Source organism: Xyrauchen texanus, chromosome 23, assembly GCF_025860055.1.
Source record: "Xyrauchen texanus isolate HMW12.3.18 chromosome 23, RBS_HiC_50CHRs, whole genome shotgun sequence".
In the NCBI taxonomy this organism is placed as follows: domain Eukaryota; kingdom Metazoa; phylum Chordata; class Actinopteri; order Cypriniformes; family Catostomidae; genus Xyrauchen; species Xyrauchen texanus.
Genome location: NC_068298.1, coordinates 41701599 through 41714519, shown reverse-complemented (window position 1 = coordinate 41714519; position 12921 = coordinate 41701599). Strand labels below are relative to the sequence as shown.

At 38.3% G+C, this 12921-nt stretch overlaps 1 protein-coding gene across 1 annotated transcript in view; it reads right to left on the bottom strand.

Annotated features, from left to right (window-relative positions):
- LOC127662984 (ribosomal protein S6 kinase alpha-6-like) overlaps positions 1-10430 on the bottom strand; it is a 55343-nt gene extending 44913 nt beyond the window's left edge. The window contains exon 1 of the mRNA XM_052154344.1: positions 10217-10430. Within this exon, the coding sequence (XP_052010304.1) occupies positions 10217-10282 (66 nt within the window). The 5' untranslated portion in view covers positions 10283-10430. The remainder of the gene's footprint in view (positions 1-10216) is intronic.
- Positions 10431-12921: the final 2491 nt, after the last annotated feature.

Genomic DNA, 12921 nt, shown 5'->3' with positions numbered 1-12921 from the left:
AGTGAGAGAAGATCCTGTAACTTAGTGCAGTTTGGGGGAAATTGTAATGTTTAATAATTTATTTTATTATGAAAATAAAATTTAGCATTGAAGCAAGGTAGATTTTGTTTGTATATGTGGTCAATAATAGTTCTTAGAAAGAAAATCGGAAAAAAATCGGTATCGGCAGGTCACACAAAAAATCGGAAATCGAAATCAGCCAAGAAAATTGCAATCGGTGCATCTCTACTTTGTACCAATCACGTTTTCCCCCAACTGTAACTCATTCATGAGCGTTTTTTATGTTTTGCCCATATGTCAGGTAAAATGCAGAAATGTCTAGCAGAGGAGGTGACATTTCTGCAAGGTTTACGCAATTTGTTCAAGAAGTGTTTAAGGCAAATATCAAGTTATATTGAAATGAGCAAGAGTTATAGTGCATGTCCCTCCTTCATAAGTCTGTTTCTCATTACCGAAACATTGAGTATCTCCACCGCAACAGGCCTTCAATTGTTGCGGTGAATGATAATGGTGTTATGGAGGATGAGCGACCTTAAACATTCTTGCTAACTGTGGAAGCTAAATGAGGGTTAGCTAAACTTTCCCTCTCTTTTAATATTTAGACCATAATGGGGTATATCAGTAATCAAAAAATTAAAACGGCAACATTTTTTAAAACTTCACAAACTCATGTTTCAGTAATGAGAACTAAAAAGTTGTGTAGGTACTATGACAAACAAAATTTTAACTTTTATTTGGAGAGAAAAAATAAGAACTGCTTACCTGGTAGCCATCTTGAGTGTCACAGTCAATTATGTCCCTTCCAACAAAATTTCTTGAAAATGTTAGTTCCTTGAGGACTTAAACAATGATTGAAAATTGTTGCGGAGGATGAGAAAATTAGTCTTGGACACATTTATATTCCTTATTATTGTCACTACATTTACCAATGATCACCAAATACCACATGTTTCTTTACTGTAAATGTTTATAGTATAACATGTACTGAAGCATTTTATTTTTTATATTTTTTAATTATAATTATTTCCATCTCAAAGAACACAAATCCAGTCATGGACACGTTGCGGTAATGAAAATTTCCCCTTAAATGTGGAAAAAACAACAAAATTGGTATTTATGTTGTCATTTGAAATCATGTGCAAAATAGTACATGAAGAGATGTTTATAACTGTATCCTTCTTATTTTGATAGCATTTACTTTTATCATCAAAATGTTTCATGACACCTCATATGTCTAATTTCGTGAGAATCACCCATATTTGTTAGTACTACAGTGTAGGCTACATGACATGATTCTTTATGAGCATAACATTGTAACTTATATACACAACACTTGTTAACACAAGGCATGGTACTGTGATGATTACGATAAATGAGAAAATGAAACTCTGTTCATGAAATAAATATTATTTTAAAAATTGTATGCGTTTTAAATATGTAAAATAGGGTTAGGCATCAAACCCCTTTGTCAACAGTTGATGTGTGAGCTAAATCTCATTTCCGAAACATTGATCCTCATTACTGAAATGGCAGTTTCATTACCGCAACATGTATCTATTTTACAAATTAAGTAATAATTAGATAATCATATTTTGTTTTAAAATGTATATACATATTACACAACACTACTTATTTAAGGTCTGCTACATAACAAATGTGTATGTTATCTTTTAGTAAAACAATTAAATAAAAGAAATTGTAAATCATCACGTATGTTTCGGTAATGAGAGAAAATAAGGAAATTACAAAAAATAATAAATATGAAAAAGTAATCTCTCCAGAGTTTTACATAGCTTTGAGCACGAGTAATAAGAGTCTACTTTAACATTAGCCAAAAATACAAATTTTTAACCATGTATTTAATGTAATGTCATGTTGCGGTGATGATAAATTTTTATGGACTTCATCTAAAAATGTAAATAATTATATTAGGAAATATTTTTTTAAATCTTGTAAAAATAATGGTTATAGTAAGTTCAGACCTTAATCTTATATGTGCAAAAAGAAAATTGGCTTTAAGGGCATTTTAAAAATTCTGATGCTGGACACCTTCTAAATCTGGATTTCGTGAGAATCATCCACACGCATATACGAAGATTAAGTGTTACTCGAGGCTAATAGGCGTTTTAATAAATTTTGAACGGGCTAGTTAAAGATAATTTTACTTCCCTGACCAGACAAGTAGCTGCATTAAAATCTCAATAACTCAATTTGAGCACAATTTTAATCATTCTGCTTCACTGTTTACGTCATCCCTCTCATGAGCGCGTGCGTGTCAGAGATGTACGGAAGTGAACATTTGTAGTTAAAAAGTATATTGTTTATTGTATATTATATTGTCAAAAGTATTGTTTTGTTTCTAAAAAATAAATAAATCGTTTGGGTTCAGAAGAAAGTGTGTGTTATTTTGGTGCACCCTAAATATGCATTTTGGACTATCAAAAAATGGATTACATTCACTTGCATTGTTTAGAGGAGGCCTGAGATGAAATCCTAAAAGTCTTAAATTCTGTTGTGATGAAGAAAAAAACTGAGAGATACATCTTGGATGGCCTGAGGGTGAGTAAATTATCATGAAAATACAATTTTTGGGTGAACCATTCTTTTAAGCCGAATGAGAGAGGAGAGCCCATTACCATGAATGAGCCGGTATGCCGACTTTTGTTTTAAAACAGTGGCAATGAAAGTGGCAATACAACTAACATAAAAGCTTATCTAAAACATAACCAACCCATCCAGTTTTCCGTACTGGGAACAAAACCCGCAGTTGGACATGGAGAGGGCTCTTCCTGCTTATTTTTTACATTCCAATGCCAATGTTTATATATTATTAAGAATTAAGTGTTCACTGTTCTTTGAAAGGGTGTACTTGCATTATGATGCCATTACATTATTATTATTACATCAGAGGCATAAAATGGTCTTAAAATGACAATATCGTTCATCACAATTATTTCTGCAACGTAGGGTTGCAAAGATATGAGATTTTCACGGTATGATAACGTCTCCGAAAATATCACGTTTCACGGTGTACGGTATTACACAATTACTATTATTAGTGAAAACAGAAGGGTTATTTTATTAATTGTATTTGAGCAAATACTTCATTATAATTGAAACTTGAAACCATTTATTTTATTGAAGTATGTGTTACACTTTTAAGAATGATGTGGTGTCTACTCTTGGTACATGTGTGTAAAAAAAAAAGTCTCCCTTTTAAAAATAAATAAATAGAAAAAATAAGAAAGCTAAAAGAATTATAATGAACACAAATATAAACATGATTGTGGAGCGGAGGGGGGCGGTGCCAGGCTAGAATGTCGCACGCCCGGTCCCCAATCGGCCTGATGGTGCGCGCGAGGGATAAAGGCGGCCGGTGACGACGGTTTGAGACAGAGAGAAATACGGGCATGTCCGTCATGTGTGTGCGTGTTTATGTTTGTGCTTTGGGTTTAAGTTTTCATTAAATTATGATTTATATTGACAAGCCGGTTCTCGCCTCCTCCTTGCCCATCTTAACCCCCTTACATTGGTGCCGAAACCCAGGAAGGAGGAGGGATGCCCGTTGCAGAGTCCTCGACACTACCATCCACCCAGGGGAGCGCCGCTACCATCTGCCGCGTGACGGCGTAGCCAGACCTCCCGGACGCGGGGAACGGCCGCCGTCCACGGGGCGAGTGGGGACTGGATTCCCCGACCTCCTGGAGCGATGGAGCCACTGCCAGGGGCGGAGGAGTGCCCTGCCGTCCCCTAGAAACACAGAGGGGTTGAGGGAAGACCGCCATCCGCGAGGGGAGGAGGGAAGTAACTCCCCGATCGCCTGGAGCGGTAGGGACGCTGCCAGGGGCGGAGGAATGTCCCCAGGTGCCGCCAGAAAAGCGGAAGGGCGTTCTGTCCACTGGGGGTCGGAGATTTGACTCCGGTTCGCCAGGAAAGGAGTGGCTGTCGTCCGCCGGAGAGTGTGGCGTAGTGTTCGAGGACAACGCAACGGTACATCAGAGAACCTCTCTGTCGCACCGTGTTGGCCTTTTCCCTCGCCTATTTTTTTGTGTTGTGGTTTTCCCCTCCTGTCTCCTCCCAGGTCGAGAAAGGCGGGGATGACCTGACGGGGCACAAAGCACGCCCCTCCAAAGGGAAGGGGGTAGGTCAAGACACCCCGGCCTGAGGTAACATCGGGAGGAGTGTGGAGCGGAGGGGGGTGGGGCCGGGCTAGAATGTTGCACGTCCGGTCCCCAATCGGCCTGAAGGGGCACGCGACGGATAAAGGCGGCCGGTGAAGATGGTTCGAGAGAGAGAGAGAGAATTACAGGCATGTCCATCGTGTGTGTGTGTTTATGTTTGTGCTTTTAATTTCATTTTTCATTAAATTATGATTTATATCTCGCCGCCTCCTTGCCCATCTTAACCCCCTTACAATGATAATAAATATCATGTAACTATAACATGTTAGTTTACATGTTAAATGAACTACTAAATGAAAAATAACATCAGTTATGTGAGCTTTTCAAGTAATGTCCTATGATTATTAACAGTTAATATATACTGCAGGTGCGCGACAGTGAGGCCAGACTGCTCCTGTCTGTACCTTTAACTCAGTGGTTCTCAACTGGTTTTGCTTCAGGACAGATTTTACATTGGAATTCAAGTGTCGACATGCCATAGATTAAAACAAAGCCTGTATTTAATGTATCCTGGGTCGCATTTTCTTTTGTGTTGCATAGATTTGTTCATGGTTTTCCAGTACAAGGACATGCATCAAGTGACATTATTTTTGTTGATGTCGACAACATAATCTACAGGAAGTTGTCTCTCCCCCTTTTAAAAACTGAAGAGCATATTTACTTTATTATCCCGTTTGTTACCTAATATTACATATTTATACACATATTACACAGAAGGAAAGGCTCCTCATTACCATGGTTAGATCAGTGTGCTAGTCTTAAATAATAGTAATAATAAAAATAATAAATTAATGTATTTATGAAAAAAAAATACTGGCTGAAACACATCTTGAAACATTACCCGTTTACATGCTAAGAGTCATGATGCGGGTCACCTCGATGGATTAATTTTCAGTACACAACTGAATAACACAACTGCATGAATATGATAAATGATTACTGCAAGAGTTAATTAACATACAGGCGCGAAGGGACTTAAACATTTCTAAATTGCACAAATAAAAAGTACATTTACATATTCGTCTCTGGCTTACTTTCTGCAAAATTAGTAGCACCAAACATCACAAGCAGCCTCAAGAATGGACACGGAGTAGCAGTAGAACACTTTTCCTTGAGCAGAATATTGCACTACAGATCGCTAAATTAGTTCAAAGGGGAAAGCGAGACGTGCATGGTTGCCAGATTGCACAAAATAAGTATAACATTAGGCAGAATATTTCCAATTTGCGCAAGTATAAATCTCAAACTATGGGTGTTTCGTCTCTTATCTGGCAACCTTGAGCATGTTATAAGCTTGTGGAGACGCGTTACGTCCCAATGCAAGTTAACTGAAATATCCAATGAAAAATAAAAACGCTTTTACGATAAATTAGCCTAATCCAGCCCGCGGGCCGTATGTTGCCAATGTCTGCTTTAGCTGTTTGCGAGATTATCATTAAATCTGAGTTGGCAGTCTTAAATAATCCATCACTTGGGCGTCCACCGAAATATCTTCAATGGGAGAACCATGGTATTGCTCTTTCCCTGCTGTCCGCGGCCCAGTCCAAATAGACCAGTTGAGAAACACTGATTTAACACACTCATGTCAGACCCCCTCACCTCTCTCAGACATTTTCTCCATTGTACATGGTATGATAACCGTGAATTTTCAAACCGTGGTATACCCTGAAACTGGTATACCGCTGCAACCCTAATGCAATGGCAGCCATAGAACCCGAACGCCCACCACACACTAGCTATTGGTGGAGAGTAGAGTGATGTTGCCAATTCCGGGATGGAGATTATTACGGGGCCATGATAGATAAGGGCAAATGGAATAAATTTGGCCAGGACATACGTGTTATACCCCTACTCATTTCAAGATGTGCCCTGGGACTTCAAATGACCATAGAGAGTCAGGACCTTGGTTTAACATCTCAACTGAAAGGCTTTTTAACAGTATAGTGTTCCCGTCACTAAACTGGCGCATTAGGACCCACACAGACCGCAGGGTGAGCAACCCCTGCTGGCCTCCCTAATACCACTTCCAGTAAAACATTCTAGAGATGTTATGCTAAATATTATAACTCTTGCAACACCACTTGTCCAACTAGACTACAGGACTGGAACTGTTGAAAAAACGAAATCATATCTGTAACATTCAATAAAAATAGGGATACAGGATACCATATTTGTACACATACTCGTAAAAATGCCCCGATACCAAAAACCGATACCAACATGCAGCGCACCGATTAAAATCATGTCATGTCCTAGTGGGATTATTTAACAGCATAAGCTGCAATTTAATGAGATAGATACTTTGCTCTTAAATGTGAGTGTAGCTTAGGCATAAAGACACAAACCGCTCATACCTTTAGTGATCCTTGGCTCATACATGGAAAACACTTATGAGCATCGCATGTTCTGTTTGTAGCAGATGACAAGCAGGCAGAGTGTTAATTCACAATTTAGCATGAGTCATATACAGACAAAATATGTATTTATTTGAATAGTAGCCTTATGCTCTTTAATAAATCAGTGATTCACATAGCAACCAGCTTTTCTGGATTGGGAGCTCTGATTAGATCAGAGCTCCTTGGTCTAGCAACACAGAAACACTTCAAAGTAAAAGCTCAATTTAAACGAAAGTATGACATAAATAGATCATTACTGTATAGTAGTGTAATATTCACTGTTATACTAATAATAATAATATATCAACAGTAACTGTAATTCAAGCAATATCTCACATCTGTGATGCTCAATTATGCAGCACTTTATTTTAACTCCAATGTTATATTTAGGATTGTGCTGTGAGGTTCTTTATAAAATCAATTTATTTGATCAAAATAATACAATTTCATGTTGAAAATTCATTGTTATACTTTCGTATGATTAAAGTTTTAATTTATTTAAACACAAATTTGATAATAAAATTGAAATAAACTGCTGAAACTGAGTACAGAAAAAAAAACAACAACAGGTATCTGACTCTGTATCGGCAAGTACTAAAAAAAAAAACAGTACTTGTACGCATTCTCAAAAAAATGGTATCGGGACATCCCTAAAAGATATGAGTATTAAGTTATCACATGCTTCTTTTCTAAAGCTTCCACAAAGAGATGATGCTTATGCTTGGATCAGACTGAGCTCCTGTAGATGACCAGAAAGAACTCATGGACCCCGTTTACACCTGGCATTACCATGCGTCTCCTGTGATTTCATGACCACATACATCAATCACTGTCATTGTGTTACTGCATGACAATAAACTGCAAAAAAGTCAAAGAAATCACAAATAAAACTAACCCAGTTGCAGCTGAAATTTTATCTAAGCGTAAACGCAACATTACGAGCAGTCTCTGTTGTTTGAGTGCAGTACCTGCTTTAACTGCGCTTCAAATTTGTCACTGCTTGTTCATATCAGACACAATGTACAATCAGACGGTTATTTCCTTTAAAAGCTGCTCGTAAATGGCAAAGTTTAAACTCTTGTTTTAGGCCAGAGGTAAATTGAAAAGTGAGGGGTGGTGCTTCACTGCTGTCTGGGACTCACAAGATGGATTAGCGATTACTAGGAACGTGCGAGGCTAAACAGCTCTTATGCTGCTAGTCAACACAGGAATTACTAGTCTGATATTTTTTTCCCCATTATAAATGTTCAACATTGTTACACATTTACGTTTGGCTTTATGTTTATACAAAGGCTGCATTTAATTTACTTTCATATGAATGTTACACATTTTACAAATATTATTACAAATATATTTAAAAAAAAAAAGAGGATTTGTGGAGCAGTTACAAAGTTTAATTTTGTAAATGTCCTCTCACTAGACAAGCAAACTCAGCAAAGTAGCTATGAAATCACTTTGGTGGTGGTGTGGGAAGCGGATTTCCAAAACACTGGCTTGCATGTCGCTATGGATGTTTTCACATTTGAATCTTCTTTAAATCTGTGCTTGCTTGTTAAAGTTATTTTCCCATGAGCTGGCTTTTTCAAGAGCAGGAAAGCCGCCACAGGTGAGTCAAGTTCCGTCTTTCACTGGACAATGTTGACATGTTAATTATGCTCATCAAAAAAGGTATGCTTTTGAATAAGTAACCTAGAAAATGACTGTTTAGGCAATATTTTTAATCTGCTGATTAAGAAGGCTATTTTCTATCTTTTATGCTGTGCGCACGTCAACGTATTAGAATACATTGTAGTACATTAATTGTAGTCTATTTTTTTATCCTACAGCTATTCATTTTAATATGGGAACTTAAATAATTTGTTTGGTCCGTAGTATGCACAGTGAAAATTATGAAACCTGGATAGGCCAAAAGGAACATTTGGAATTGTTTTATGCATTTTGTTTGACTTTGAAAAAGGCATAGACCTATATTGATCCCAGAGTTTAACTAATAAACAATTATTGATGTTACATGTTATGGGGCACTCATGTTAGAACAAGTACACATCTCCACTGCCTTGGCTACAGGTCAGAAGATGTTTGACTTAGGCCTAGTGCTAGGGAGTGTATATATACCCCATCAGTGTAAAATTAAACATTGAATTAGAGTAATATATCACACTAAATTATATGTTTACTCTCTTGATGTAAAATAATATATATTATATAATTTTAATTCAACAATTTTGAAAGGTTTGGACTCATATAAACACCAGAAAAGTGTAAAATGTGCACTGGCCAATTGCTGTGTACATGCACAGCTAATACAGATACAAGAAAAACATTACTAGAGGTAAAAAGTACATTTCTCAGTTGTTTCCAAGTCCACACTGAATAATTGTTAGATATTATGCATTAATACAGATTTGATGCTTTGAATATGAATTTAAATAAAATTATACTTAACTGCTTATGATTTCTATGCTGATAAATCCTGCACACAGGAAAAATATGAATTGCTTATTTTGGTGAAGCAATTTATTTATTTTGGGCTTGTTTGTCAACACCAGCTTGATCATTTCTTTTGTGAGATCTGGCAACTTCGCAATTGACATTTCACCACATCTTAGCACAGTACTGTCATTTTATGAAGAATGTAATTAACAGTTCTTTTATTTTGTTCTAACTGGTAACCTTTTGGAAAGAAGGCTGCAGAACTTCTGAACCAGAATGAAAAAAATACTGTTTTTGCTCAGAACGAAACGAAAAACCTTTCGTTTTAGTACCTAATGGACACTATACAAAACTGTACTGTTAAATCCCTCCGTGCTGATATCATTCTATAGGAAGATACACTGAAACACATTAAACAAACAACATGACGGCAGTTATGTAACCTACTTAAAAACAATATGCTGAATATTTGAATCTTCCCCTGTTTAAAGTGCATGATATGTTGAGGTATAAGAGACGCACATCCCAAATAACAGTACAGAAAACATGAACATCTATAATGGATTGATAGATAACGTGTCATCCCTTTACACTGCAAAAGCGGCACACAAACTGAATATAGGCCGATGCCATGAAAAGGTGCATTTACACAGACTGATTCGGCACCGAATCAATGCTTTTCCTTTCGATACCGAGACAAACAGACATGCTGTACTGAAATGTGTCTTGCAGCAGTAAACAGAATTCAGTCAGTGACTTTCACTGACAGATATCACAATAGAGTACAGATGACACTACAGAGAGCAGTGGCGGTATATAGTTCATATGTTAATATGTGTATATATAGTCTGTTTGTTTCAGTTTCCAGTCCTATGGTGAATCTAGTTCTGGCTAACATTCATCGCCATCATCAACCTCAGCATAAATTCAACTCACACTTATGTGTCGTGTTTTTCATTCTTCACAAACGCAGGGATGGCGTAATGTGATGGAGCGTCACATTCACTAATGCCATGATCGATTAAGGGACATCTTTATGAACATGCTAACAGCTCGAGCTAGCGCTGCTGTCGTCACGCGAGTCTCCACACGGCGTGCGCGCACGACACACGCAAACACGCACATCAACATAAACACCCAAAGCTGATCGCGAACGTCTCTAATAATCAATACTGATCAATCAATTCGCTCATAAACGCGTCTTACCTCACCGCTGACGCTCTCCGCCTCCATTTTGAGCGAGGACTCCTGCGCGGGGGCAAAAGATATCATATGGTTCAACTAGAGGGGTACTCCGTGGGGCATTTCTCAGCCATGTGTGACCGTTTAACGCGCGTGAGAATCAGGTGACGCGCGCGACGTAACTGACCGGACCATACGAACCACCCGTTCCCCTCGCGTATTAACACAAATATGGCCGCCTCTGTCCGCGCGAGTTGAAGACGACAGCGCTTACGTCACTGTGACGCAATTCAGTGAAGGATTTCCCCATCGGAGGGCACGATCATTGACCGCCGCATAAGAATAATTACAACACGGACACCTTTAGGGCGAAATTCACGCATACTTTCATAGACCTAACTCTAGAAAGAATACTTTGACTCATTATTGCAAATCAATCGTGGTACTGGGTTGCCAGTGAGTATTTTAAAATCCAGGCGGCCTGAAATCCTCCTGCAAAAGTGAATTAAGAGGCTTATGGCTCATCCTGTCTGTACTGACCCAAACAAGGATGCTCTAAGCCCCTTCTCCAGCCCTGAGGCTTTAGTGATTCAGTGTGCTGTATTTTGAAGGCAGGTTGTGAAAAGAGTTTGTGCAGAGTTTAATCTACAGGTGAAACTCGAAAAATTAGAATATCGTGCAAAAGTTCATTAATTTCAGTAATTCAACTTAAAAGGTGAAACTAATATATTATATAGACTCATTACAAGCAAAGTAAGATATTTCAAGCCTTTATTTGATATAATTTTGATGATTATGGCTTACAGCTTATGAAAACTCCAAATTCAGAATCTCAGAAAATTAGAATATTACATGAAATCAATCAAAAAAAGGATTTTAAATACAGAAATGTCGGCCCTCTGAAAAGTATAATCATGCATATGTACTCAGTACTTGGTTTGGGCCCCTTTTGCATTAATTACTGCCTCAATGCGGCGTGGCATGGATGCTATCAGCCTGTGGCACTGCTGAGGTGTTATGGAAGACCAAGATGCTTCAATAGCGGCCTTCAGCTCTTCTGCATTGTTTGGTCTCATGTCTCTCATCTTTCTCTTGGCAATGCCCCATAGATTCTCTATGGGGTTCAGGTCAAGCGAGTTTGCTGGCCAATCAAGCACAGTAATACCACGGCCATTGAACCAGGTTTTGGTACTTTTGGCAGTGTGGGCAGGTGCCAAGTCCTGCTGGAAAATGAAGTCAGCATCTCCATAAAGCTTGTCTGCTGAAGGAAGCATGAAGTGCTCTAAAATGTCCGGTAGATGGCTGCGTTGACTCTGGACTTAATAAAGCACAGTGGACCAACACCAGCCGATGACATGGCTCCCCAAACCAACACAGACTGTGGAAACTTCACACTGGACTTCAAGCATCTTGGATTGTGTGCCTCTCCATTCTTCCTCCAGACTGTGGGACCTTGGTTTCCAAATGAGATGCAAAATTTGCTCTCATCAGAAAAGAGGACTTTGGACCACTGAGCAACAGACCAGTTCTTTTTTCTTTAGCCCAGGTAAGGCGTTTGACATTTGAAGCCCATGTCCAGGACCCGTCTGTGTGTGGTGGCTCTTGATGCAGTAACTCCAGCCTCAGTCCACTCCTTGTGAAGCTCCCCCACACATCTGAATGGCCTTTTCCTGACAATCCTCTCCAGGCTACGGTCATCCCTGCTGCTTGTGCACCTTTTTCTTCCACACTTTTCCCTTCCACTTAACTTTCTATTAATGTGCTTTGATACAGCACTTTGAGAACATCCAACTTCTTTTGCAATTACCTTTTGAGGCTTTCCCTCCTTGTGGAGGGTGTCAATGATGGTTTTCTGCACAACTGTCAGGTCAGCAGTCTTCCCCATGATTGTGAATTCAACTGAACCAGACCGAGAGACCATTTATAGGCTCAGGAACCCTTTGTAGGTGTTTAGCTGATTAGAGTGTGACACTTTGAGCCTACAATACTGAACCTTTTCACAATATTCTAATTTTCTGAGATTCTGAATTTGGGGTTTTCATAAGCTGTAAGCCATAATCATCAAAATTATATCAAATAAAGGCTTGAAATATCTTACTTTGCTTGTAATGCGTCTATATAATATATTAGTTTCACCTTTTAAGTTGAATTACTGAAATTAATGAACTTTTGCACGATATTCTAATTTTTCGAGTTTTCACCTGTATTTGTCCACAGTCTGGATGCAGACATGCACTCTCACAGTGCTTGAATTGAATCAAGTCTTATGGGGGGTCCCCACTACTATAGGCTACAATATATTTATTTGATCATAATATGCATAACTATATACACTATTTATTAAAAACAGGCTTACATAAAAGAACCGGCTTTTGTGTTGAAAAATAATATAAAAAAAAAACAATTCAGTCCAAAGTTATATATCAAAGAGATATAAGCTACTATTCTTCCTTTAAATAGCTTACTCCAAGTAATACTGGATTTAGATGGTGACAAAGCAGCAGACCCAAAAAGGCAAACTATGGCAAATATACCAGGGGACTACATTTAAGGCTCTTGAAGACCCATGTGAGCATGTGACTTCAAAACATACATTGAAATATCAAAAAAATAAATAAAAAAAATGTACTCTAGAATATAAACAGATGGCTTCCAGACTCACTGGATGGTATCACTGTCAGTTTCAGCAGTGGCACCGAAATAATTATTTCATAATGTCAGTGATAAAG